Raw genomic sequence first — 24,494 nt, 5'->3', positions numbered from 1 at the left:
AGAGCAAACAATCCCTCCAAATGCACTAATCTGTCTCTGCTCCACTAAAAACAAACCTGTTCAATGTCAGCTTTCAAAGGATAATAGAATATCAATAATAGAATAGAAAGTGAATCATGTGTCTAAGCATATCCATCCCTGTTGGTTTGTGACGATAGATTGTTCACACAGCTTTTGGTATCTTAGAATACATTTCCATGGTTTCGCTGAAGCAGAAGGGAAGAAGAAAACGTGTGAACGGTATCTATGGAGGAGGTGAGGTGGCAGTGTGGATGCATGGTAGAAGTCTGTTATACAGTCAGTTTGGTGGTTAACATGTAGTCAGAGTTGAAGCTCAGTCCTAATGTAATGCAGAGGAGTGGGGAAGGAACGTGGCAGATCTGACGCCAGATGGATGAGTTGAGAGTCAGTCAGTGTGGCTGTGTGCCCAGAGAGAGTCACCAAGCCTCTCAGAGGACCACATATTCACTTACTGACACGGACACAATGGCCCTAACCCTCCAGCCGGTCTCTAACCAACACACTCATTCCCTGCATCCACACATCATAATATTACTACTCACATATCCCTCTTATGACTGACTACATTGCCTCTTATGACTACCTCAACCCCCAACCCTTTCTACACACTTACCCCCACCATCACCTCCAGTCACTCTCCCCCCAACCCTTGAACATCCCCATCACCCCAATCTATCACCCTACATCTACCTGTAACCTTCATAACCCATCCCCCCTCCATCCCATCCCTACCCCTTTTGCAACAGCAGCCTCCACTTCAACCCCAGAATCCCACCCCACCACTACTTTGATATACCTCCAGTGATGTTATGGTAAAAAAATAAATATTCTGATCGCGGTTCTCGGTGAGTAAAGTAACATTCCCTATACTTTCAATTCATTTTTACGCAAAAGGTGGGTTAACGGCCATAACGTGCGTTTACCCTCCAATACACCCCTGTATACCTCCATCCCCCAGCACTTTACTTTACCTGCAATTAGTTTTATTACAGTAACAAGAGGGCTGCGCTTTAGAAATCAGTCCAGAGTCCCTGAGCTCGTCTTCTTCACGCCCGTCAAAGTGTAAAAGATCCACTCTGAAATACATCTGGCACAGAAAGAATCTTACACTAGACGGGGAATCGTACTCTATAACGAGGTAAAACGATTGGGAGAGTGTGCAGTGCACATTAACTGAGTCACCATAGAGCACATCCATTGGGGAGGGGGCCACTGCCCCCAGTCTTCTCTCCTGCTGAGGCATGGCTGTGGGTGGTGAGTCGCCAGGCTCCAGCTGGCCTACTGTCTGTGGCAGCAGCTCTGGTGCACAGCTCTGGTGCAGGAGTGGAGATAGATCACTGCCCAACACATGAACAGGGTCACTGATAGCACAGCACCTGACATGAAATTACACACTAAATGCAATGAAACATGGAGAATACAGAATAAATACAGCGGACAGTCGCAGTCGGGCTACACCTAATGTGATATTTTACTGTCATTTGATCATACACCAGCAAAATGTTATTTCGGTTAGTGTCTCCTGAAAATGGGATCAAACTGCCGATCCTTTGAGGTGACGGAGAATTGTAATCGAATGTGTATTGAACCAAAGGTGTTTTTATTTGATTTGCTGGGTAATTGATAAGGGAAAATACAGTCTGGATAGCCTGGGGATGTAGTGGATTTGATTTTCCTGCACCGCATGTCAGCAGCTGTAAGATAAGATGTAATATTAGGACTTACAGGATTTCTTCCATTGTGCAAAATTCAGTTTCTAGCCACAGCTTTTTACAAGAAAGAAGCCACACATTTAGAGCTTGTTTCCAAAGGAACCCCACTGGCCCATAAGACTACCGTTTAAGACAAACCAAAATCAATTTACACAATGATAAAAAATCCATTTAGATAATGATCATTCTTAATTCAATACTAGGGAGGCTTTCTAGGTAGGACATGTACAGTGTTGTTGGGAATCACTCCATGTAGATGAGCTACAGTAAGAAATCATTCAATTGCAATTACAGCAACAGTTAGTGTGCACTGCACACTCTCACAAGCGGTTTTCCTCGTTATAGAGTACGATTCCCCGTCTAGTGTAAGATTCTTTCTGTGCCAGATGTATTTCAGAGTGGATTTTTTACACTTTGACGGGCGTGAAGAAGACGAGCTCAGGGACTCTGGACTGATTTCTAAAGCACAGCCCTCTTGTTACTGTAATAAAACAAATTGTTCATGTAACTCGACAGAGACCTCAGGGGAGACATCATGCTTGAGTAGTAAAGAGAAGCTGAGCTGTGCTCCAGTCGTAGCAGACACTGGATCGTGTGCCGTCTCTAGAGCTCTGATACCTCCTCAGATCTGCCGACAGGCCACAGGCAGGTATTCTATTATTACATACGATAAGCAACAACAACGCCTGCTGTATTTCATGTTCCCCTGCCACTGTAATGTTAGTCTGTCAGATGGAAACAAACTGCATTTCAGATCGAATTGAGCTGTTATTCTGAGCCGTTTGCTGTCACTTGCGTAAAGATGAGGCCCCTGGGATCAGAGTGAGACAGGTATTCCCTCATCAGCTTCTTAATGTGAGATCAAAAGGGAAGCCCCCACCAGTGTTTGTGTGTGTACCTGCATGCATGCGAGTGCCTGTCTGTTTGTTCATCTGTTTGTGTGTGTGTTTGTGCATGCACATTATACAGTATGTATATGTATATGTGTGTGTTGTTATCGGAGATAGGGGAGGGTCTGTCTGTCTCCATAAGTCTCTCCACTAATCAGAGCCGCTCCACGCCTGTGGAGAGACAGAACTAATGAAACGAGGGGTGAATAAAAAGCCATTTAAGAAATTCCTGCCATGTTCCCTGCTGACAGGGCTGGGTGATGAGATGTTATAATGGAGTTAAGGTGAGGCCAGAGAGCTGCCCTAAGGGCATGATTATTCTCACTCAGAGTTATTGAATTAAAGTTCCCCTCATCGTCATTTCAGTCTGGTTCTGGAAAACTGGAATGTATTTTTCTTTTTACACCTGATTGTTTGGCCTCAGGGAGTCTGTTTTATCTTTCTCCCCCATGCCAGGTGCATGCTGGTCTAATTTGTCAGTGTTATTTAGAATCAGAATGTTTCCAACTGCACTGTCTAGACATGGTGATTTTAAATGTAACAACATATATACTGTATCTAGGTGTTCTTCCTCTGTTGTTCACCATTCTACATCTTATGTCGAAAGGAGAATGTGAAATGTTCAGAGGTGGTGTGTTTTAGTCATGGGGTCAGGAAGAAACATGCTTTTGTGTATGTTAGTTTCTCCTTTCTGTGTTGATGAAAAAAAAGCAAATTGCCAGCATTTTATGAATCATAGTCTGCCATAATCATAGGCGCTCTAGTTGAACATTAGTTTCCATTCAAAGCGCACAAGGACAGAATTGGCCCTGGCCCCTCTCTGCCCGCTGTGTCGGTAATTGTATAGAGGACAGGCCTTCATTTGAGCTGGAGAGCATAATTCAGCCGGCTTTAATAATGCATTACCATTCCATGCTGCACCTATTAGTTCTGCCAGGACTCCAGCAGAAATAAGAGGAACATATTCCAGACCTTTTTCCTCATGAAGACCCCAAGTAAATATATAAATGGATGCAGAGGCAGGCTCTGCTATTTTGAACAAGTCTCTCATATTCACACTAGCGGATGGCCCCATTATGGTTAATATATATTTAATTGGGAAAACGTATTTGATCCAAGTCAATTTCACTCTCACAGTGGGACTCCTAATGTAATACATTACCCATGTCGGTGGCAAGTTACCCTTTCCTCCCCAGCCAAGTCTGCTCCCATTGAGTGGAGCTGACTCCCATACAATGCTATCCAATTATGACCTCCGCTTTTGTTTGTGATAACCCAAGCAGTTCCTTATGCAAAATAAATGGGACTTGAATATAGGCTAATCAGGCCAGTTAGCACACAGCCAAACCCGTCAGTGGGGGTAATGACAAAAAGCTATTTAGAGGCTAATAATTCTATATTCATTGATATAGAATGATGTGTTTGTGTACTGTAGGTGTATGTTGTGTAGACAAAGAGAAAGCAAGAGGGATGGAGAAGAGTGGAGAGACAGTCTAAGGCTAAGCAGTCACAATACCATTTCAAATTAAGCAGATTAGCCAGTCCCAGCCAGAGGCGGCCAACACAGCTCTACACTACCTGCTGAGATCAATGGGGAATCATTCATTTACCCAAGTGCCTTATTTCACATTGACTTGTTTAAAATTCAAGGACCCAACTCCCTTTCAGCACCTTTTCAGCGTCCAGACAGGTTGAACTGCCTTTGATGAGCAAGTTGATAACTTGACACTGAAAGATTGTTAGCTACTGCTACTCAGTATGTTCCAACCGTTAAACAGAATGGCTAAATATTCATCAGAGAGGATAGCGAGTGAGGTATCATGTCCTATTTGACGTCTTTATTTCTACTTCAATGCATCCAATCAAGAGATCTGATCGTGATTGAAAGTATCTTAGGAAAATGATGTGCATAAACACGGTCTATTGCACATTAGTTTCTCTGTGTCCCGCCGTGTCACTTGGACCATTGGTTGCACTATGCATTAGATGCAGTTTGAGCGTTTACAAGGACAACCCCTCTCTATTGATGGGTTTTATTAGACTCAGAGTGCTGTGGCTGTATTGACTGTGTCCTTCCTGACCACTGAGAGAGGAGGGGGACACAGGTGACAGTCTCCGGAAATGAAGGAGAATATTATGGATTTGGGAGACTCTCTGCCCACTCACTGGAAAGGGCATTGGGATTTTACACCATGACATTATTAACTTCTCCAAAACAGGATTTGTAAGGGCACATGGAGCCATAATATACAATTCCAACAGTTTAGTAGCTATAACTGCAGTCTTTAATTTGTCTTAATTTCCTAGTAATTAATACAGGTAGTAAATTAAATCTTACAATGTATCTGGCTGGCCCTGATCGAGCTTGTCATGTCTTTTTATTTTCCCTAGGGAGATGACACTGCATCGTGACTCAGAGGGCTAACATCCAAGCCGACCTTACAGAACGCTACAACAGAAATGGAGCCACAGCTCAAGGTGAAGAGTTCTGACTTTTGTGGTCCTGGACGCTATGGAAGACTAGTGATTTTGTTGTTGTAAATTCAGCACCCAGACAACAAGTCATAGTCTACCTCAGTGTCCAGAACTCATGCATCAATGACACCTCAAGCTTTTAGTAGAGACATAATCGTAGAACGCTTAGGAAGAGTGGACTCTTATTTTGAAATTGTGGGATGCACTGTAACCTATTGTAATTTCCGATGGCTTATGTGTGCTTTGACGTTTCATCATAAATTCACTTAATGTATGTCTATTACCATTAAAGAAAACTCATCTTGATTGAGAGGCATCTTTTATTCTTCTTTTAACATAGAATGGCTTTTGTCAGGTCTGTGTTTAGGCTACATCTGATGTTAAAATGGACACGTTTCGGCCATAGAGGCTTCAATCATCAGATGCTGGGTCCATTGTGAGTGTTGATGAGTGTTGATATGGAATAAATACTCATACTTAATCCTCTTCATTCCTATGTGGAACACAAGTTTTCCATGAGAGAGCACCACTGCTGCTGATCTCCAGTCTTTTTGGGAATGTTATTCCATGACAGGCCACAGTCCTTCTCCTTCACCACGGTTCTTCTCCAGGTTTCTTGTCTAAATGAATAAATACTCAGTATGAATATATACTCAAAGATTAATACTAGTGAACCTGGTTAGAGTTGAGCACATCTTAATAATGAACTTATATATATATATATATATGAACTACCATCAATGATCAGTAATGGGATTGATATATTTTGAACAGAAAATGCAAAATGTGTTGAAATATGTTATAAAACAATGGATTATGTGTTGTGATTTCTTATTCGATCAAGTCTTATGAAATCTTAGCGTAGGTCCTTTAACTTTTTCTTTAGTGTTTACCAATCAGAAGGTTATTAACACTGTAATAACACAATGCACACACTCTGCTTACAGATATCATTCCATAGACCTTGAGTGGCAAATAGTAAGCCTTGGACAGGTAAGCCTTGTCCATGCCAGACGACCCATAGTGCCAAATGACTATGATGTATAATTTCCCAGCAATATAGCCTTGACAATTCAGTGAAATTCTAGACCTCTATAGAATTTTAAATTCATTCGCCGCAAGGAAAGAAGAATGTATTGGAAGAAATTAGTTGTATTTATTGCATTTACAGCAGTTACTAGATGAAAAGAGAGATGGACAGATGAAATGGAAGCCTAATGACAGCCATTTGTAATAGCTTTTTTTGAATATGCATCACAGAGAGTAACAATGAGAGTGGGCGTTACCTTCAACTCTGAGATCAGTGTAGGATGTTTCCATGGTTACTACCATGGCAACCTTCACTAAAAAACAGACATCGGCCTAGAACAAATCAGTATGGAATAGTCTGATTTCCATGGCCTCGAGGGTCATTGTTGGTGAAACTCAACAACCCTTTCAATGTGCTGTAGAAATACATCTCTATGGAAAAGGGGCATGCTGTAGAAAGGATAATTGAATGGTGCCTCAACTGAAATGGACAGACAACCAAAGATAAAGATATAACTGCTACAATAATATCAGGCTATACTGCAGGAAGAATAATCTCCAGGGTCTTTTTGCAAAATTGAGAATTCAAATGGCTGGAAGTACAGTGAAAAGATTGTTTTATACAGTGAATTTTGAAATTAATCCATAATAGATGATACCAAGCTGAACTCAATGTTGGAGAAATACCTTTGGGATCATTTTAGCAGTAGACCTCCTGTCTACATTTTTCTTAGGTCCTTTATTGTGCCATAGGGTTACGTTGAGTGTGTTTGAGACGGGCTCAGCAGCAATAGAATACTGAAATGGCCCTCCAAGCATTGATTCCAATAGTCTCAAAATCAATTTCTTAAAGATCTAATGCAGCCTCTTCTCTCTCAATATCAACTAATTTACGGTTAACAATTTAGTACCTTACCGTGATTGTTTTCAATTAAAATGGTCAAAAAGAAAAAAGAAATACTTCTAATATCAAAGAGAAATTTCTCAAGCAATAATTTTACAGACAGAACACTAGCTGTTCACGGGGCCTTTAACGAGCAAGGATATGATACTACACCCAAAACATCACATTTACATAAATTGATAGTGTTATTATTGGTTTATTTGTAATTATTTGTATTCTTTTATTTGGGAAAGGTCATTTTTAACGTGACTCCAGCTGGCTTTCTGCAGAAACATGACAAAACATGATCCATACATACAGTGCATTTGGAAAGTATTCAGACCCCTTGACTTTTTCCACATTTTGTTATGTTACAGCCTTATTCTAAAAATGATTGATGAGGGAAAAAAATATCTGCACACAACACCCCATAATGACAAGGCAAAAACAGGTTTAAAAAAAAAAAAAAAAAATGAAATAGACATTTACATAAATATTCAGACACTTTACTCAGTACTTTGTTGAAGCACCACTGGCAGCGATTACAGCCTCGAGTCGTCTTGGGTATGACACTACAAGCTTGGCACACCTATATTTGGGGAGTTTCTCCTATTCTTCTCTACAGATCCTCTCAAGCACTGCCAGGTTGGATTGGGAGCGTAACTGCACAGTGTTTTTCAGGTCTCTCCAGAGATGTTCGATCGGGTTCAAGTCAGGGCTCTGGCTGGGCCATCAAGGACATTCAGAGTCATTGTCCTGTTGGAAGGTGAACCTTCGCCCCAGTCTGAGGCCCTGAGCACTCCGGAGTAGGTTTTCATCAAGGATCTCTCTGTACTTTGCTCCGTTCAGCTTTCCCTCGATCCTGACTAGTCTCCCAGTCCCTGCTGCTGAAAAACATCCCTACAGCATGATGCTGCCACCACCATGCTTCACAGTAGGGATGGTGCCAGGTTTCCTCCAGACGTGACACTTGGCATTCAGGCCAAAGAGTTCAATCTTGGTTTCATCAGACCAGAGAATCTTGTTTCTCATGGAATGAGAGTCCTTTAGGTGCAATTTGGCAAAGTCCAAGCGGGCTTTCATGTGCCTTTTACTGAGGAATGGCTTCCATCTGGCCACTCTACCATAAAGGCCTAATTGGTGGAGTGCTGCAGAGATGGTTGTCCTTCTGGAAGGTTCTCCCATCTCCACAGAGGAACTCTGGAGCTTTGTCAGAGTGACCATCTCTGTCAGAATGACCATCACCTCCCTGACCAAGGCCCTTCTTCCTTGATTGCTCAGTTTGGCCGGGCCGCAAGCTCAAGGAAGAGTCTTGGTGGTTCCAAACTTCTTTCATTTAAGAATGATGGAGGCTACTGTGTTCTTGGGGACCTTCAATGCTGCATAAAACAGCATGACATCACCAACAAAGTAAGAACAAGTGATAATTTGTCTCATAGAATCTTCAAAACGAAGTATGAATGAATTCAAAGACTGCTACTACACAGCAAACGCCACAATCATTTATGAAACTCAACAGAAAAACTATAGTGCACTAATAGTGCCTTTCCAAATCATGTCCAATCAATTGACTTTACCACAGGTGGACTCCAATTAAGTTGTAGAAACATCTCAAGGATGATCAATGGAAACAGGATGCACCTGAGCAAAATGTTGAGTCTCATAGCAAAGGGTCTGAATACTTATGTAAATAAGATATTTCTGTTTTTTTATATAAATTTGCAAACATTTCTAATCACCTGTTTTTGCTTTGTCATTATGGGGTATTGTGTGTAGAATGAGGAAAAAAATGTATTTAATCAATTTTAGAATAAGGCTGTAAAGTAACAAAATGTGGAAAAAGGGAAGGGGTTTGAATACTTAACGAATGCACTGTATATTCAATCACATAGACAACATAATATAACCATATGTGGATATTGCAATAATAATAATAATAATAAATGAGACTATGATTAACCATGTTTTAATATTGAAGGATAAACTGCCAAATAACCTGCTGCATATTTGCTAGAGTACTCTTATTTCTCCTGTCTTATTCAAATGTAAAACAACAGGAGAAGATTCAGAATCATAGTTTATTTGATTACAGTCATTGGACCAGAGCGGTTTCAATTGAACACGCTCAGCACATTACTTTGGACGGGTTGTGAATAGATACAGTACAGCTACGACCGGAAGTGACTTTTCATAGTACGCTAGTAAAGGATTTTAGTCAACCCTTTTCCTAACCTTAACCTAATTCTCCCAACCTGCTACGAAGAAGTAACTTACGGTCATGTATGTATACCCAAAGATTTGTTCTATTTGTGCTACCACATAGTCGAAACCCTTTGGACGGGCATCTGCTCGTGTCTACTGAATGACATCACTTCATCCAAACATTCCCACACGGTTCCTGCAGCTCTCAAGTCTCTCTGCTGGAGGTTTAATGGATTGGAAGCTGAAAAGTTTAAGTTTTCTGTAAGTGAATACATTGCAATATGTTATTTACGTATTCATTTTACACATTTGTTTGTGGATGCTTTATGAATGCATAAGAGGTACGGAATAACTAATTTGTGTATAACACCAACAAAAAACGTTGTAGCTAACGTTAGCTAACCAACGTTAGCTAGATAAAACTTTTTGGGCCAAATTCTGCTAGCTAACGTTGGCGTTCTGTGAAGATGCTCAACCAAACTAGCTATTTTGGCAACTAACGTTACGGTATACGTGTATGTATTTTGTTGTTCTCGTAAAACAATGTTAGCCAGCTAACGTTAGTTAACAACAAAAAAAGTACTTTTCCTCGCTAGATAGCAAGCTAGCAACCTAGGCTATCATTAGATCTGGTCCATCGCGCGATGACAACGAATTGGCTGGTCATTTATTTATTTAATCTTTATTTCACTAGGCAAGTCAGTTAAGAACAAATTCTTACCAAAATAAGAATTTCTGCGGGGACGGAGGCCTGGGACGGAGGCCTGGGATTAAAAATAAAAACAATGTAAATATAGGACAAAACGCATCACAAGAGAGACAACACTACATAAAGAGAAATGAGACAACATAGCAAGGCAGCAACATATGACAACACAGCATGGTAGCAACACAAAACATGGTACAAACATTACTGGGCACAGACAAAAGCACAAAGGGCAAGAAGGTAGAGACAACAATACATCACACAAAGCACCCACCACTGTCATCTGATAACAACATCTTCAGTCTGAGTGTTATTTTTGGCTGTAAATTACTTTTGTTTAGTGACTGGCATCAATATACCACTGCTGTAACTCACCAAAGTAAAGATGTTGCCAGAGTGATGGATAACGTTTTCTTATGCGCGCACAGGGTGGCATACCTTTAAACACTTTGGTCCACGCTCATACGACGGATCACCACTAGTGCAAGCGCACCCGACGCCAGTGGTCGAAAGTATTTTATTTAGGATACATTGTACCCTGCACACGCAGAGAAGGGTCAGAGAGGAAGATGCGAAGCGTTAGTATGTATGGGCTAATTTTTTACATAAACGCCTTCCCACCTTTGGGACAATGACTCCCTTATTAGGGCGGAGACATTAACATCTCGTCATTGTATACAGATCTCTGACTCTGGCAACATTTATACTTTTGGGTCTACTCTACAAATCATTGATTGGAATGGACACGCACTGGACCAGAGCTATGCAATCATGTGTATAGCTAAGCTAAAGCTAGCTAGCAGGCTGTGCGAGTTCCAAATCAAAGTTTTTGTTTACTTGGCGGTCAGACATCTTTTCCATGCTAATTAAAGTAATTAATGTATAAAAATCCCCAAAACAAATTCAGACTGGACGTGCTGTTTAGCAGATGACTAGCCAGTTACAGAAATCCACATATTGTTTTGCTAGATGCTTATTTTATTATGACCAGATAACAATGCCATCTATTAAGTTCCCATCATAGCATGGACTCATTGGCATTGTCTATATAACTAGATAGAGCTAGGCCTATATTTAAGCAATAAGGCCCGAGGTGGTCTGGTATATGGCCAATATACCACAGCAAAGGGCTGTTCTTTAAGCACGCCGCAACACAGAGTGCCTGGATACAGCCCCTAGCCGTGGTGTATTGGCCATATACCACAATCCCCAGAGGTGCCTTACTGCTATTATAAACTGGTTACCAACGTAATTAGAGCAGTAAAAAATAAACGTTTTGTCATACCCGTGGTATACGGTCTGATATACCACAGCTTTCAGCCAATCAGCCTTCAGGGCTCGAACCACCCAGTTTATAATATATTATTTACACAATATATTTGTTTAGCCTCTTTCTACTGGCATTTTCTTTCTTTGATACATTTTATTGCTTATTTCTATTGAATGTTACATTTTTCCGGTATGAGGATTACTAATGAGGTTTTTCTGTATGGGTGTATGAGTTGATTGTGGTTATTTTGGCCAGTGTAGGATGTCCTGTCTAAGATGATTGAACTCACAAACCAGAGACCCTGAAGGGAGTCCTGGACCCCTGACTACTAGCCCAGCCTGCCAGCGATGTCTCCCAAAGTGCCTGGCCATGGCAGGGCGGAGGACACGGCGGTACAGGTTGCTGTTCGAGTGCGCCCCCTGCTGCCCAAGGAGCTGCTGCACAGCCACGAGAGCTGCATGACGGCTGACCCTGAGCAGCGCAGGGTCACTCTGGGTCATGACCGACACTTCCACTGTGACTTCCTGTTTGAGGAGACCAGCTGCCAGGAGGAGGTGTACGCTGTGTGTGTCCAGCCCCTCATAGAGGCCTTCTTTCAGGGCTTCAACGCCACTGTCTTTGCCTATGGGCAGACAGGCTCTGGCAAGACATACACTATCGGAGAAGCCAACCTTTGTGAGTTTATGGTTTTTTTCCCCGCTACCTGCAATGTTTGGTCATTTAATAATTTTTGTTCTATGCCTTTTGAGTTCCATCAGAGGAGATGTACTAGCCTGTAGTGTAGAGGAGCGGAGAAAGATGCACATCTTCTGGTGTGTGATATAGAAATGCTGATATGCAGAGAGTTCACACCCATCCTGGAAGCCAACTGCACTTCCTACAATTCAGCTGCCACAACCTGCGGGAACAGTCCATACCAGACAGGCTTGCCATCTGAGCTACTGGTGTGTGAGATGGCAAATCTGTGTGGGTGGGTTATGGTTATAACACAGAGCGTGTGTGTTTGTGTGTGATGAAGTATGTGTTATATTAGATCAGTTCTATGGTGCATGTGTGTGTCAGAGGTACGTGTTCCTTCAATGAAAACAGTGCAAAGCTGCAGGCAATGGTTTTATATACGTACATACTTAATTATCCTCAGAGAGGTTACTAGGCTATACCATACAGGGTATATGAACCCAGTGTCTGTGTGTAGCTTCCTTTAGGGATGAGGAGCAGGGCATCATCCCCAGGGCTGTGGCTGAGGTCTTCAAGCTGCTGGATGAGAATGACCTCAGTGACTTCTCTGTCCGAGTGTCTTACCTGGAGGTGTACAAGGAGGACTTCAGGGACCTGCTGGAGGTGGAGACAGCCAGCAAGGACATCCACATCAGAGAGGATGACAAGGGCAACATTGGTATGGATGTTTTTTGGTTTGTTTTTCCAACAAATATTTATCGCAAACAAGCATATCTTTGTGTTGTCAGGGATCTTAAAGTTCAACATGAGTGTAGGGGGTAGCCAAAGTCATGTGTGTTAGTTATTCATGTCTCTGTCTGTGCTCGTGTGTGCGCTTCCCTGCAGTGCTGTGCGGGGTGAAGGAGTGTGAGGTGGAGGGGCTGGACGAGGTGCTGAGCCTGCTGGAGTCTGGCAACACGGCCAGACACACAGGCGCCACCCAGATGAACCCCCACTCTAGCCGCTCACACACCATCTTCAGCGTGCACATGGACCAGCGCCGCGGCGGCTCCCGGGCCCATGGTAACCCCACCACAGGCACCGGGCCTCACGTCCTCTCCTCTAAGTTTCACTTTGTGGACCTAGCGGGGTCGGAGAGGATCCTCCGCACAGGGAACACAGGGGAGAGGCTGAAGGAGAGCATCCAGATCAACAGTGGCCTGCTGGCCCTGGGGAATGTCATAGGAGCCCTGGGAGACCCCAAGAGGAGAGGCACCCATATACCATACAGGGACTCCAAAATCACCAGGTATGCAGTCATCTGACATTTGGGGACTCATAAAATGGTGTGCAGGATATATTGTTTTCCTCCTTTTTTTGTTGCTAGTAATTTAAGTCTGACATTTAAATTCTGTATTCAGGATCTTGAAAGATTCTCTGGGAGGAAACGCCAAGACGCTGATGATTGCATGCATCAGCCCCTCCTCTGCGGACTTTGACGAGAGCCTGAACACACTGAACTACGCCAAGCGAGCCCGCAACATCCAGAACCGGGCCACGGTGAACTGCCGAGGAGAGCCGGACCGTGTGGAGGGGCTGGAGCAGCAGATCCGGGCGCTTCGCAGGGCCCTTGAGAACCGTCAACGCTCAGAGACCCGTATCATTGCCCGCTCGGACCCAGACAGGCGGTTGCGCCCCGGAGAGGGAGAGATCATCAGACTGCAAACCCAGAGTGCCCACTACAGGACCTGCACTGACACTGCATACAGGTGAGGTGAAACGCACACAAACTGCTTTAATTTTCTTAATAATCACTGGCAATAAGTTCAGTAGTTGACTAGAAGTAATATTATCAGTTTCATAAACAGTTTCATAAAATAGCACTTTATTGTGAGGATAGATGTGTGTGGGTGTTGTGTTTGGCTAATGAGCTCAGGAGTAGTTGTCTGAATATGTAAGTCTGTGTACCCATCCCCAGGTTGCTGTGTGAGCTGCAGGGTGAGGGGGCGCTGACTGCGGAGCAAGGCCTGAGGGTGAAGGACTGGCTGTGTTCTGTGGAGGAAGAACGCAGCGGCCTGACCACTGCCTCAGGACCTGACAGCGGCATCGAGAGCAGCTCCACCGAGGACACCGCCGCTCTGAGGAAGGGAAGGGTTGCCGTCAAGAACCAGGTCATGCACACATTAACAATCACTACATCGCTCACTACATATTCATAAAGCTCCAATTTATTCAAAGAAAAGGCTTAGCAAAATATTTTATCTTATCAACAAGAGGTTCATCCTAGGGCTGGGTAATATATTGTATTTTAAGGTATACCGGTATGGACCCACATACTGCTATGGGTTTTTACAATGCTGTTTATAGCGATATGTTGATAAAGTGCTAAGTAAGTTAACAGTTCCAAAACGTGGACTAATTCACGGTCAGTTTTTTCCTAGTTTGATTTGAGTTTAAAGCAGTCAGAATGGCGGACGTCCAATAAAACCACTTAAAATTAATTTGTTGTTGTAACTCACCAAAGTAGAGTTGTTGCCAGAGTGATGGATAATGTTTTCATATGTATGCACATGGTGGCATACTTTTAAGCACTTTGGTCCATGCTCATTTGTCCGATCTCTAGTGCATGCGCACCCAACGCTAGTGGTTGAAAGTATTTTCTTGTGGATAAATGATACCCGGCACACATAGAGAAAGAGGTGAAGAGAGAGGTTTCACTGCTCATAAAACATATTTAGAATGTTTATTTTTCAGAAACATAAAATACTGTCAAATACCGCCATACTGTAAAAAATTGGAAAAAGATGTGATATTTTGGCCATATCGCCCAGCCCTAGTTCATCCTATCCTAAAAGCATTCAAACAACCTGATGGAGTTATGGTGGTAAGGCATCAATCATCTCACCGAACAATCCAAGAAGTGTTGTTATGCTCTGTGACTCATAAAGTATCTGTCATTGAACCCCACAGGAGGCAGAGAGTGGTGGGGAGGAGTTGGGCCGTCAGAAGGAGGAGAGTGTGGCTCAGCTCCAGGGCCAAGTCCAGCAGCTGGAGAGAGAGAACACAGACTTCCTGGCTGCTCTGGAGGACGCCATGGAGCAGTACAAACAGCAGGTCAGAACTACACAGCATTTTGACTTCTTACTGGCATTTTGGTGTTCAACATGACAGCACTGTAATCATCAAAGAATAAAAGCAAATACATTTTGTCTCATTTCTTAGTCTGTCCTCACTTGCCTCCTATATTTCAGTACTAGTCTCCGTAGATAATAATTTCCGTCTTGAGAGATGATCAACATTGTTCATTGTTTCAATGTTTCAATTATTCTCTCCCCATCCCCTAGAGTGATAAGCTGCAGGAGCAGCAGGACGTGATAGTGGAGCTGCAGTGTCTGCTCTCGGGGCTAGGTGTACCGGGGCTGGGATTACACCTGACACCACGCCCCCACACCGCCCCCCAGGGCTCCACGCGCCACTCCCACAACGGACTCACCAACAGACAGGTAACTGACTGATCAGCACCTCTTAGTAGTGGAATGAAAACTGGCATGTAGTTCCACAGTCTCAACGTTAATCAGTAGTGTGCTCCACCGTGTATGTCGCTATGAGTGTGACTGTGTTGGCTGTAGGTTAGTCCAGTGGACTGTGTGGAGAGCAGCTCATTTGTTGACCAGATCCAGTGTGGTTATGGTCAATCTTCTCATGACCACGAGGACCTGGGAGAGGGAGAGGTGAAGGACTCTGAGGAGGAGGACACTTACGTCAACATGAGCCACGACAGACGGAAGTATGGAGAGAATATCACATCTTTATTTTAAACTGAGTGAGATCAGGCAGATTATAGAATGCCCAAGCATCATTGACTGTCTGGGTTATTGATGGCTACTGTATGTATCTCTTAGACACGTGAATCTGACTTGGACTAAGAGAGATATTATGGGTGGATCAGCAGTTGGAGGGAGAGGTCTCCTGTCTCAGCTGCCTGGGCTGCCTGCCTCTGAACAATTCTCCACCAGGCGAGCATGTGAGTCCCACAGCAGGACGGGGCCTAATGAAAATCTAAATGAACTAATTCAAAGTTAAGTTGACTGTGGAAGCACTAACATGTGTTTGCGTCCCCTTCTCTCTGTGCAGCCAACTCCAGTGTAGGGGAGAGCTCAGTGGGTCTGGGGTCAGAGTGGGGCCTGCTACAAGCCCAGCAGAAGATCAGAGAGCTGTCTGTCACCATCCGCATGAAGGAGGAGCTCATCAGAGAACTGGTCAAGACAGGTACATACCTAAGACCATTCCTTCCTGGCTTTCTATATGATGGCAATCACATGCCTGTTTTCTCCCTATAAACAATACGTAATGTACCATGGAGTGGTGGGACAGATGTTATTGTGTATTACTGTAGGTAAGGACGCCCAGGCTCTGAACAGGCAGTACACCCGTAAGATCTCTGCCCTGGAGGGGGAAGCTGAGCAGGCCAGGCAGGAGGTCCAGGAGGCCCAGAGACAGCTTCAGGACCTGGAGAAACAGGAGAAGGAGACCAGCGATGTCACTGACAGGACCAGGGCCCAGGAGTGTCGCAGGAAGATAGCTGCAGCACAGAGCAAAGTACAGGTCTGTCTGTCTGAGTCGGACTCCTACACTAATGCATACTGTACACTCGTAACATCAGTTAGTGTTTCTGCTCATAGTGGATGTTTGTACTCGAGGTCGGCATGGCCGATTTAATTAGGGCCAATTTTAAGTTTTCATAGCAATCGGTAATCAGCCTTTTTGGACGCTGATTATGGCCGATGACATTGTAATCCACGAGGAGACTGTGTGGCAGGCTGACCACCTGTTACGCAGCAACGAAAGGACCTTGTGGTTGCAAGGAGCCAAGGTAAGGTGCTAGCTAGCATTAAACTTATCTTATAAAAAAACAATCAATCTTCACATAATCACTAGTTAACTACACATGGTTGATGATATTACCAGGTTAACTAGCTTGCGTTGCATATAATCAAAGCGGTGCCTGTTAATTTCTCATCGAATCACAGCCTACTTCAACTTCGCCAAACGGGGGATGATTTAACAAAAGCACATTTGCTAAAAAAAAGCACAATTGTTGCACAAATGTACCTAACCATAATCATCAATGACTTCCTTAAAATCAATACACAGATGTATATTTGTTTTAACCTGCATATTAAGTTAAAATAAATGCATGTTAGTAGGCAATATTAACTAGAGAAATTGTGTCACTTCTCTTGCGTTCAGTGCAAGCAGAGTCAGGGTATATGCAGCAGTTTGGGCCGCCTGGCTTGTTGCGAACTGTGTAAAGACCATTTCTTCCTAACAAAGACCGTAATTAATTTGCCAGAATTTTACATAATTATGACATAACATTGAAGGTTGTGCAATGTAACAGCAATATTTAGACTTATGGATGCCACCCGTTAGATAAAATACGGAACGGTTCCGTATTTCACTGACAGAATAAACTTTTTGTTTTCAAAATGATAGTTTCCGGATTTGACCATATTAATGACCAAAGGCTCGTATTTCTGTGTGTTTATTATAATTAAGTCTATGATTTGATATTCCATAGAGCAGTCTGACTGACCGGTAGTAGGCAGCAGCAGGCTCGTAAGCATTCATTCAAACAGCAATTTACTGCGTTAGCCAGCAGCTCTTAGCAGTGCTTGATGCACAGCTTTGTTTATGACTTCAAGTCTATCACTTCCTGAGATTAGGCTGGCAATACTATAGTGCGTATAAGAACATCCAATAGTCAAAGGTATATGAAATACAAACGGTTTAGAAATAGTCGACGCTCCATAATTCCTATAATAACTACAACCTAAAACTTCTTACCTGGGAATATTGAAGACTCATGTTAAAAGGAACCACCAGCTTTCATATGTTCTCATGTTCTGAGCAAGGAACTTAAACATTAGCTTTTTTACATGGCACATATTCCACTTTTACTTTCTTCTCCAACACTGTGTTTTTGCATTATTTAAACCAAATTGAACATGTTTCATCATTTATTTGAGACTAAATTGATTTTATTTATGTATTATATTAAGTTAAAATAAAAGTGTTCATTGTTCATTCAGTTTTGTTGTAATTGTCTTTATTATATATATATATATATATATATATATATATATATATAAAAACGTCCAATTAATCGGTATTGGCTTTTTTTGGTCCTCCAATAATCGGTATCAATAATCGGTATCGGCGTTGAAAAATCACAATCGGTCGACCTCTAGTTTGTACTTGCCTGTGTCGGTTTATTCATATTTGTGTGTGTGGGCGTGTGTGCGCGTTAGGTCCTGAGCCAGCGTCAGAGGGACACGGCGCAGCTGGCCTCACTGTCTGCACAGAGCGAGCGGCGTGTTTCGGAGCTGGAGCGCAGCGTGCAGGGCATGAGGCAGCAGCAGGAGCAGCTGCAGAGACGTCTGCGACACGAGAGCCAACAGAAACGACGGCTGGAGACAGAGATGCAGCGACGCACGCACAGAGTCAAGGTGCAGCCCTGGAGAATGTAGAATACCTGCTAAGAAACAGAGTGGAGCAGGACAATGCTGTGGTTTTTACAGATAACTTTTGATGTGACAAATGCCATTCAGTGATCACATGACATCAACACATTACTAATTTGCATTCATAGCGTATTACAAACACTCCACTGTGGCCTAAATTCTGTGGACATAATTCCAACATGTAACTAACACCTGAATTATGCATAGCAGCTATTTCTAAGCAGCTATTTCCCCACATCAGTTTTCTCAAATGAGAGAAGGACTAAGCAGTTGGATGGCAATTATATTGTTGCTATTAGAATATGATGCCTGCCTACCTTGGTATCCCTCTGTTTTTACTGAATACTCCTTCTTTCCCTCCATCCCTCTTTCCCTCCCTTTTTCCATCCCTCCCTCCCCCCCAGGAGCTGGAGATAAAGAATGAACAGCAGCAGAAGATCCTGAGGATAAAGACGGAGGAGATTGCTGCCTTCCAGAGACAGAGACGCAGCGGCAGCAACGGCTCTGTCATATCACTGGAGGAGCAGCTGGTGGGACATGGGGCTTCTACAATGCTTATGAAGCATTTATACAGCACATATAAACAGTTGATTAAGTATTTATACACCAGTTATAGAATCTCAAAAGCATTTATACAGATGTTACATACAAGCCATGTTCATTCACCTCTATGCAGTAGTTCTACACCATTTATAAAGTAATTTACGGCCTTTTAAAGTATTTTATGTGGTTTAACTCATAGTTTCCTCTATATATGAGCCAAGGACATAAAACAACAAAACACTAGCCTGGCCAGGAGATCAGCTGGCTACATATCTATCCAAAAGGCATGTTTCAACATCCAAAGGCTTTATTTCCATTGTTAAAAGTGAAAGATGAAAAATGCCTCATATCCCCCAGCAACTAAATGCAGCTTAGTTTACCCTGTGTGTTTCCTTATATCTCACACTCATAGTACACATGTGAGTGGAGAGAGTCTCAAGTCATTAACTTATGTGCCTGGACAGGCCCAGAGCTCACACTCACACTGGACCAGCGTGATACACAGCCACCATACTGAACTCTGTGAGAAAGCCTGTTTTAGTTGGTCTCTTAGCATGATCTTTTTAACGAAGAGAGTAAGAGACCTGGCAGTCTGTGTGATGGAGATGGGTGTGATATAGATCAATACACTGAATGATGGGCAATCAACAAAAAAAACTCTCAGCTGCCTGTCAGTTATAAATTTGCAATGTTGTGAGGCACAAGTGTTTAATTATTTCTTGTCTGGGCTTCCAATGAGCAAAATGGCTCGTTTTGTTATTGAACGTTCTTCAGATGTGGGATGTGTCTGCATTTGCTGTGTGTGCCCCTTTGTGTGCAATGTGAGTTACGTCTGAAATATTGAGTTCCTTTGTACGGTACTACCGTGTTTCATTGTGGATCCAAATGAAGTGTGTCTGCATGTGTTCCCGTGCGAGCAGAAGATTGAGGAGCAGAAGCGCTGGCTGGATGAGGAGATGGAAAGTGTTCTGGAGCAGAGGAAAGGACTGGAGGACCTGGAGGGAGAGCTGACCAAGAGGGAACAGATCCTAGCCAAGAAGGAGGCCCTGCTGCAGGAGCGCAGTGGCCTGGAGACCAAGAGACTCCGCTCCAGTCAGGTACACACCCATTAAACAGGCCCCACACACTCAGTGGCCCCACAGATATAGTGGTTTGCCAAGCTAATTTCACTGTCAATTTAATGATTTACTGTACTCATTGATAAATCATTCATAAATCTAGTACGGCCGAGTAGTGTCTCCTTCAACTGTAGTATATCTCTTCTCTCCCCGTAGGCCCTCAGTGAGGACCTGGTGACGCTGTCTGGCCGTATCGAGTCTCTGGAGCGGGAGCTGAGTGACAGGAACGGCCTGCTCCGCAGCAGCAGTGCCCAGGACTCCCAGCAGATCCGCCAGGAGATCAACAACCTGCGCCAGGAGAAGGACACACTGCTCAAACAGAGAGTTGAGCTGGACGACAAACTACGGCAGGGTAGTCTGCTCTCACCAGAGGTCAGAGACCCTACAGGCTTATAGAAGCTTCTAACATCGCCCCAACACTTCTCTGTGGATTATTTCCATACGTAGTATTTGTATAGTTTCTGTAGTTTGCTGTGTTAGGCTCTGAGTGTCAATGCTGGCGGTGCCCCTGTAGTTTGCTATATTGTGTGTGTGCCTGTATTTCCTCCCTTATTTCAACCCCTGTGGCTCTCTTTGTTCTGTCCCCAGGAGGAAAGGTCTGTGTTCCAGCTGGACGAGGCCATCGAGGCTCTGGACGCGGCTATAGAGTATAAGAACGAGGCCATCACCCAGAGACAGAGGCAGCTGAGGGCCTCTGCCAGCATGCTCTCCCAGTGGGAGATGAACCTCATGGCCAAACTCAGCTACCTGTCTGCCTCAGAGACCCGTGCGCTGCTCTGCAAGTACTTTGACAAGGTCTGTCTGTGTGGCCCTCTTCCCTGCTGTTGTGGTTTTCACTGTCGTCTCAAATACATGGCCGCATAGCCAATGTGTACACAGCAAGTCTCCATTCTGATTCAAAGCCACATGGAAAGGGAGTGAGAGAGAAAGATAGGGGATGTAAGTTGTTTGTGTGTGTAGGTGGTGTCGCTGCGGGAGGAGGAGCGTAAGCTGCAGCTGGCCCTGGCAGATCTGGAGATGCGTGGTGAGGAGCAGCTGCAGCTGGTGCAGTGGCTGGAGAACGCTCTGGACCGCACGCAGCTCGACACGGACCGCAGGCTCACACAGCAGCAGAAGGAGCACGAGAGGAGTGTACAGCTACTGCTGCAGCAGTGCCGAGGTGAGCCTCATACAAATAAATACACACACCTGTAGGATTTAGGCAGAACATGTCAGAATATAACCAACATGTTTTGTTTTCAACAAAGATCTAGGCACATTTGCCTTTGTTGCTCCAACTCAAGACAACAAAATGAGACACGGGCACAACTACCCCTTTCTTTTTTAAAGATATATATTGTTGATATTTTATCTCCATTCAGTTTGCCATGTCTATACCTCCCATTCAATCCTCCCACACCCAGTGTGATAACAGGACCTGGTCCATTATCTGCAGTGCAGTGTTCCTCAGGTATTGTTGTGGTCCCCCTGATGTTTACTTCCCTACAGAGCAAATGGACGAGGGCCTGGCGGGAAGGCAGAGGCAGTACGAAGGCTGGATCCATAACCTCAGTAAAGAGCTCAACCACTACAAGGCTGCCAACCTGGAACTGAGCAACAGGTTCAGGGAGCTGTGTGGCAACGCCAGCCAACCCATGGAGCAGGGAAAGGGTAATGTATGGCTCATTTTGGATAGGGACATACTATTGTCATTTTTTTACAAAGCGCCCTAGTCAGTAGGTAAAGTACATTAATGTAACATAATGTAGGTAAGATAAGATAACAGAAGGCATCGGCATAAAAAACATAATCCAATCTCTGATTTCTGTTAAAATAATCCTCATCTGCTCAAATACTCAGACATCTGCTCTCTCAGATAAAAAAAAAGTACATATGTAAAATGCACATCTGTCAGGGAATAATAAGTATTCAACATTCAGTGTTTGTGAGTATTCTGTCCTAGTCTGTCCTGTTCAGTGCTGGGCTGTGAGGCATGTGAATATTCATTATTTTATATGTTGCATTGCAGTTCCGGTCTTTGAGGGCAGAACAGCAGGCAGTGGCAGTGTGGAGAGGCTGAGCCGAAGCCCAGACGACAGCCGTAGGGGAGGGCCAGGGGAGCCAGAGAGACCAACCAGGTCCCGGGAGGAAATAAGGGAGCTGGTCAACACCCCTCTCCCTGCCACATGGAGGCGCTCCTCCCTCCCCACCGAGGACCCCTGCGGCATGGAGGAGCTACAGCAGCGGGTGGCCGTGGAGACGCCTGTAAACCGGGTGGTTCAGACAGGCACTGGGCCTTGGAGTGGGACGACATCTCTGCCATTTGCCAAATCACGCAGAGAGTCCCGCCGATCCAGCCTCAACACCGGACCACTGATCTCAAACAATTCCATAATTGATGTGAGGAAAAATCCTGTTTAAAAGCACAAGGACCTCATGGTAGAATCAAGTTGAAATGCAAAAGGACCTTATGGCAGAATTCAGTTTAAATGCCAAAGGACTTAATGGCAGGATCCTGTTTAAAATGCAACAGAATCAAGTTCAATTCAACATGTCAAAATTGACTCTTTTTTTTTCTCCTGTTTTCGTACTGTTAAAATGATGCATTTGTTTTATAACCTGTATGTATCATTTGTATTCATCCGTTCTCATTTTTCTATATTTGTGGTTTTATAAATAAATGTTGAATGCTCTTCGTTTTCTATATCAAGCACTTTTCTTTTCCTCCATGTAATTCATCCGCTTGTACAATAATAGACATTGTCATCATAAACAGGTAATACTGTTCACTGTTGCTATATTGTCATCACTACCCATTTCTCTATGTGAAATAAAATATGTGAAATAATATATGATTCGTGCTTCTGTAATCTCTGACTGACTAATATATTGTAAAGGCGTAATATAAAAAATATTGAAAGTCGTGGTTTGGTGACAAAATAATTATAAAAATTGCTATCTTAAATGCATAAAGCTATACATTTGGACATCAATCAAATGTATTTTATGAAGCCCTTTTAACATCAGCAGTAGTCACAAAGTGCTATACAGATACCCAGCCTAAAACCCCAAACAGCAAGCAATGCAGATGTAGAAGCACGGTGGCTAGGAAAAACTCCCTAGAAGGGCGGAACCAGGCTCAGAGGGGTGGCCAGTCAGAATTAGAATACTAGAATGGGAATGAAATGTAAGTATGATGGGATAAAGATCAACCATTTTGGTTAGGGAGTTGGTCAACCATGGTACGACAGTGCTGTGATAAAATATTGTGTAAAATAATGAATTTGAAGAATGTAACTGCACTGTATGATTGTAAGTGAGCTAGCCAGACAGTTTTAGAGGAATGATTCCATAAATGTTTATATTAACTGCCAATATGACATTACATTCAAACAATGCAGTCACTCCACAGCCATACACTGACTGAAATCAGTTGATAACAAGTACTGATATCACTCACAGCTTTAAAATAAAATGAAAATGTAGACATTTATGGTCTGTTTACATATACATATTCAATCAATCAAATGTATTTATAATGCCCTTTTTACATCAGCCAATGACACAAAGTGCTGTACAGAAACCCAGCCTAAAACCCCAAACAGCAAGCAATGCAGATGAAGAAGCACATTACATGACCAAAAGTATATGGACACCTGCTCGCCGAACATCTCATTCTAAAACCATGGGCATTAGTACGGAGTTGCTCCCCCCTTTGCTGCTATAACAGCCTCCACCTCTTCTGGGAAGGCTTTCCACTAGGGGACTTGCTTACATTCAGGCACAAGAGCATTAATGAGGTTGAGCACTGATGTTGGACGATTAGGCCTGGCTTACAGTCAGCGCTACAATTCATCCCAAAGGTGTTCGATGGGGTTGAGGTCAGGGCTCTGTGCAGGCCAGTCAAGTTCTTCCACTCCAATCTCGACAAACCATTTGTGTATGGACCTTGCTTTGTACACGGGGGCATTGTCATGCTGAAACAGGAAAGGGCCTTCCCCAAACTGTTGCCACAAAGTTGGATGCACAGAATCGTCTAGAATGTCATTATATGCTGTAGCGTTAAGATTTCCTTTCACTGGAACTAAGGGGCCTAGCCCGAAAAATGAAAAACAGCCCCAGACCATTATTTCTCCTCCACTAAACTTCTCAGCTGGCACTATGCATTGGGGCAGGTAGCGTTCTCCTGGCATCCGCCAAATCCAGATTCGTCTGTCGGATTGCCAGACGGTGAAGCATGATTCATCACTCCAGAGAACGAGTCCAATGGCGACGAGCTTTACACCACTCCAACTGATGCTTGGCATTGCGCACGGTGATCTTAGGCTTGTGTGTGTCTGCTCGGCCATGGAAACCCATGTCATGAAGCTCCCGACAAACAGTTCTTGTGCTGGCGTTGCTTCCAGAGGCAGTTTGGAACTCGGCAGTGAGTTGCAACAGAGGACAGATGATTTTTACACACAATGCGCTTCAGCACTCGGCAGT

The 24,494-nt window shown here is 43.6% G+C and overlaps 1 protein-coding gene and 1 long non-coding RNA gene across 4 annotated transcripts; one reads left to right on the top strand and one right to left on the bottom strand.

Annotated features, from left to right (window-relative positions):
• Nucleotides 1-9,070: 9,070 nt before the first annotated feature.
• LOC115203149 (uncharacterized) lies at nucleotides 9,071-10,383 on the bottom strand. The gene is made up of 3 exons (XR_003880121.1): nucleotides 10,294-10,383; nucleotides 9,934-9,976; nucleotides 9,071-9,453 (listed from the first exon to the last, which is right to left on the bottom strand). It is a non-coding gene; the product is annotated as an uncharacterized LOC115203149 (long non-coding RNA).
• LOC115203148 (kinesin-like protein kif7) lies at nucleotides 9,387-22,859 on the top strand. Of its 3 annotated transcripts, none has more exons than XM_029767558.1 (20): nucleotides 9,387-9,473; nucleotides 11,449-11,863; nucleotides 12,384-12,584; nucleotides 12,752-13,154; nucleotides 13,267-13,614; nucleotides 13,824-14,016; nucleotides 14,816-14,959; nucleotides 15,190-15,348; nucleotides 15,475-15,632; nucleotides 15,748-15,869; nucleotides 15,980-16,114; nucleotides 16,242-16,450; nucleotides 18,157-18,354; nucleotides 18,774-18,899; nucleotides 19,833-20,009; nucleotides 20,187-20,402; nucleotides 20,619-20,825; nucleotides 20,991-21,189; nucleotides 21,519-21,680; nucleotides 22,039-22,859. In XM_029767558.1, exons 2-20 carry the CDS (start codon nucleotides 11,536-11,538, stop codon nucleotides 22,428-22,430), a joined length of 4,077 nt encoding a protein of 1,358 aa, XP_029623418.1. In that variant the 5' UTR covers nucleotides 9,387-9,473; nucleotides 11,449-11,535; the 3' UTR covers nucleotides 22,431-22,859. The 3 variants fall into 3 exon arrangements, with proteins under 3 accessions (XP_029623418.1, XP_029623419.1, XP_029623420.1); XM_029767559.1 differs by having other exon boundaries at nucleotides 9,396-9,473; nucleotides 11,444-11,863; XM_029767560.1 differs by having other exon boundaries at nucleotides 9,411-9,473; nucleotides 11,485-11,863.
• Nucleotides 22,860-24,494: the final 1,635 nt, after the last annotated feature.

This window comes from Salmo trutta, chromosome 12 (genome assembly GCF_901001165.1).
Source record: "Salmo trutta chromosome 12, fSalTru1.1, whole genome shotgun sequence".
NCBI lineage: Eukaryota > Metazoa > Chordata > Actinopteri > Salmoniformes > Salmonidae > Salmo > Salmo trutta.
Note: the sequence above shows the minus strand (reverse complement) of the source record. Positions and strands in the feature narration are given on the sequence as shown.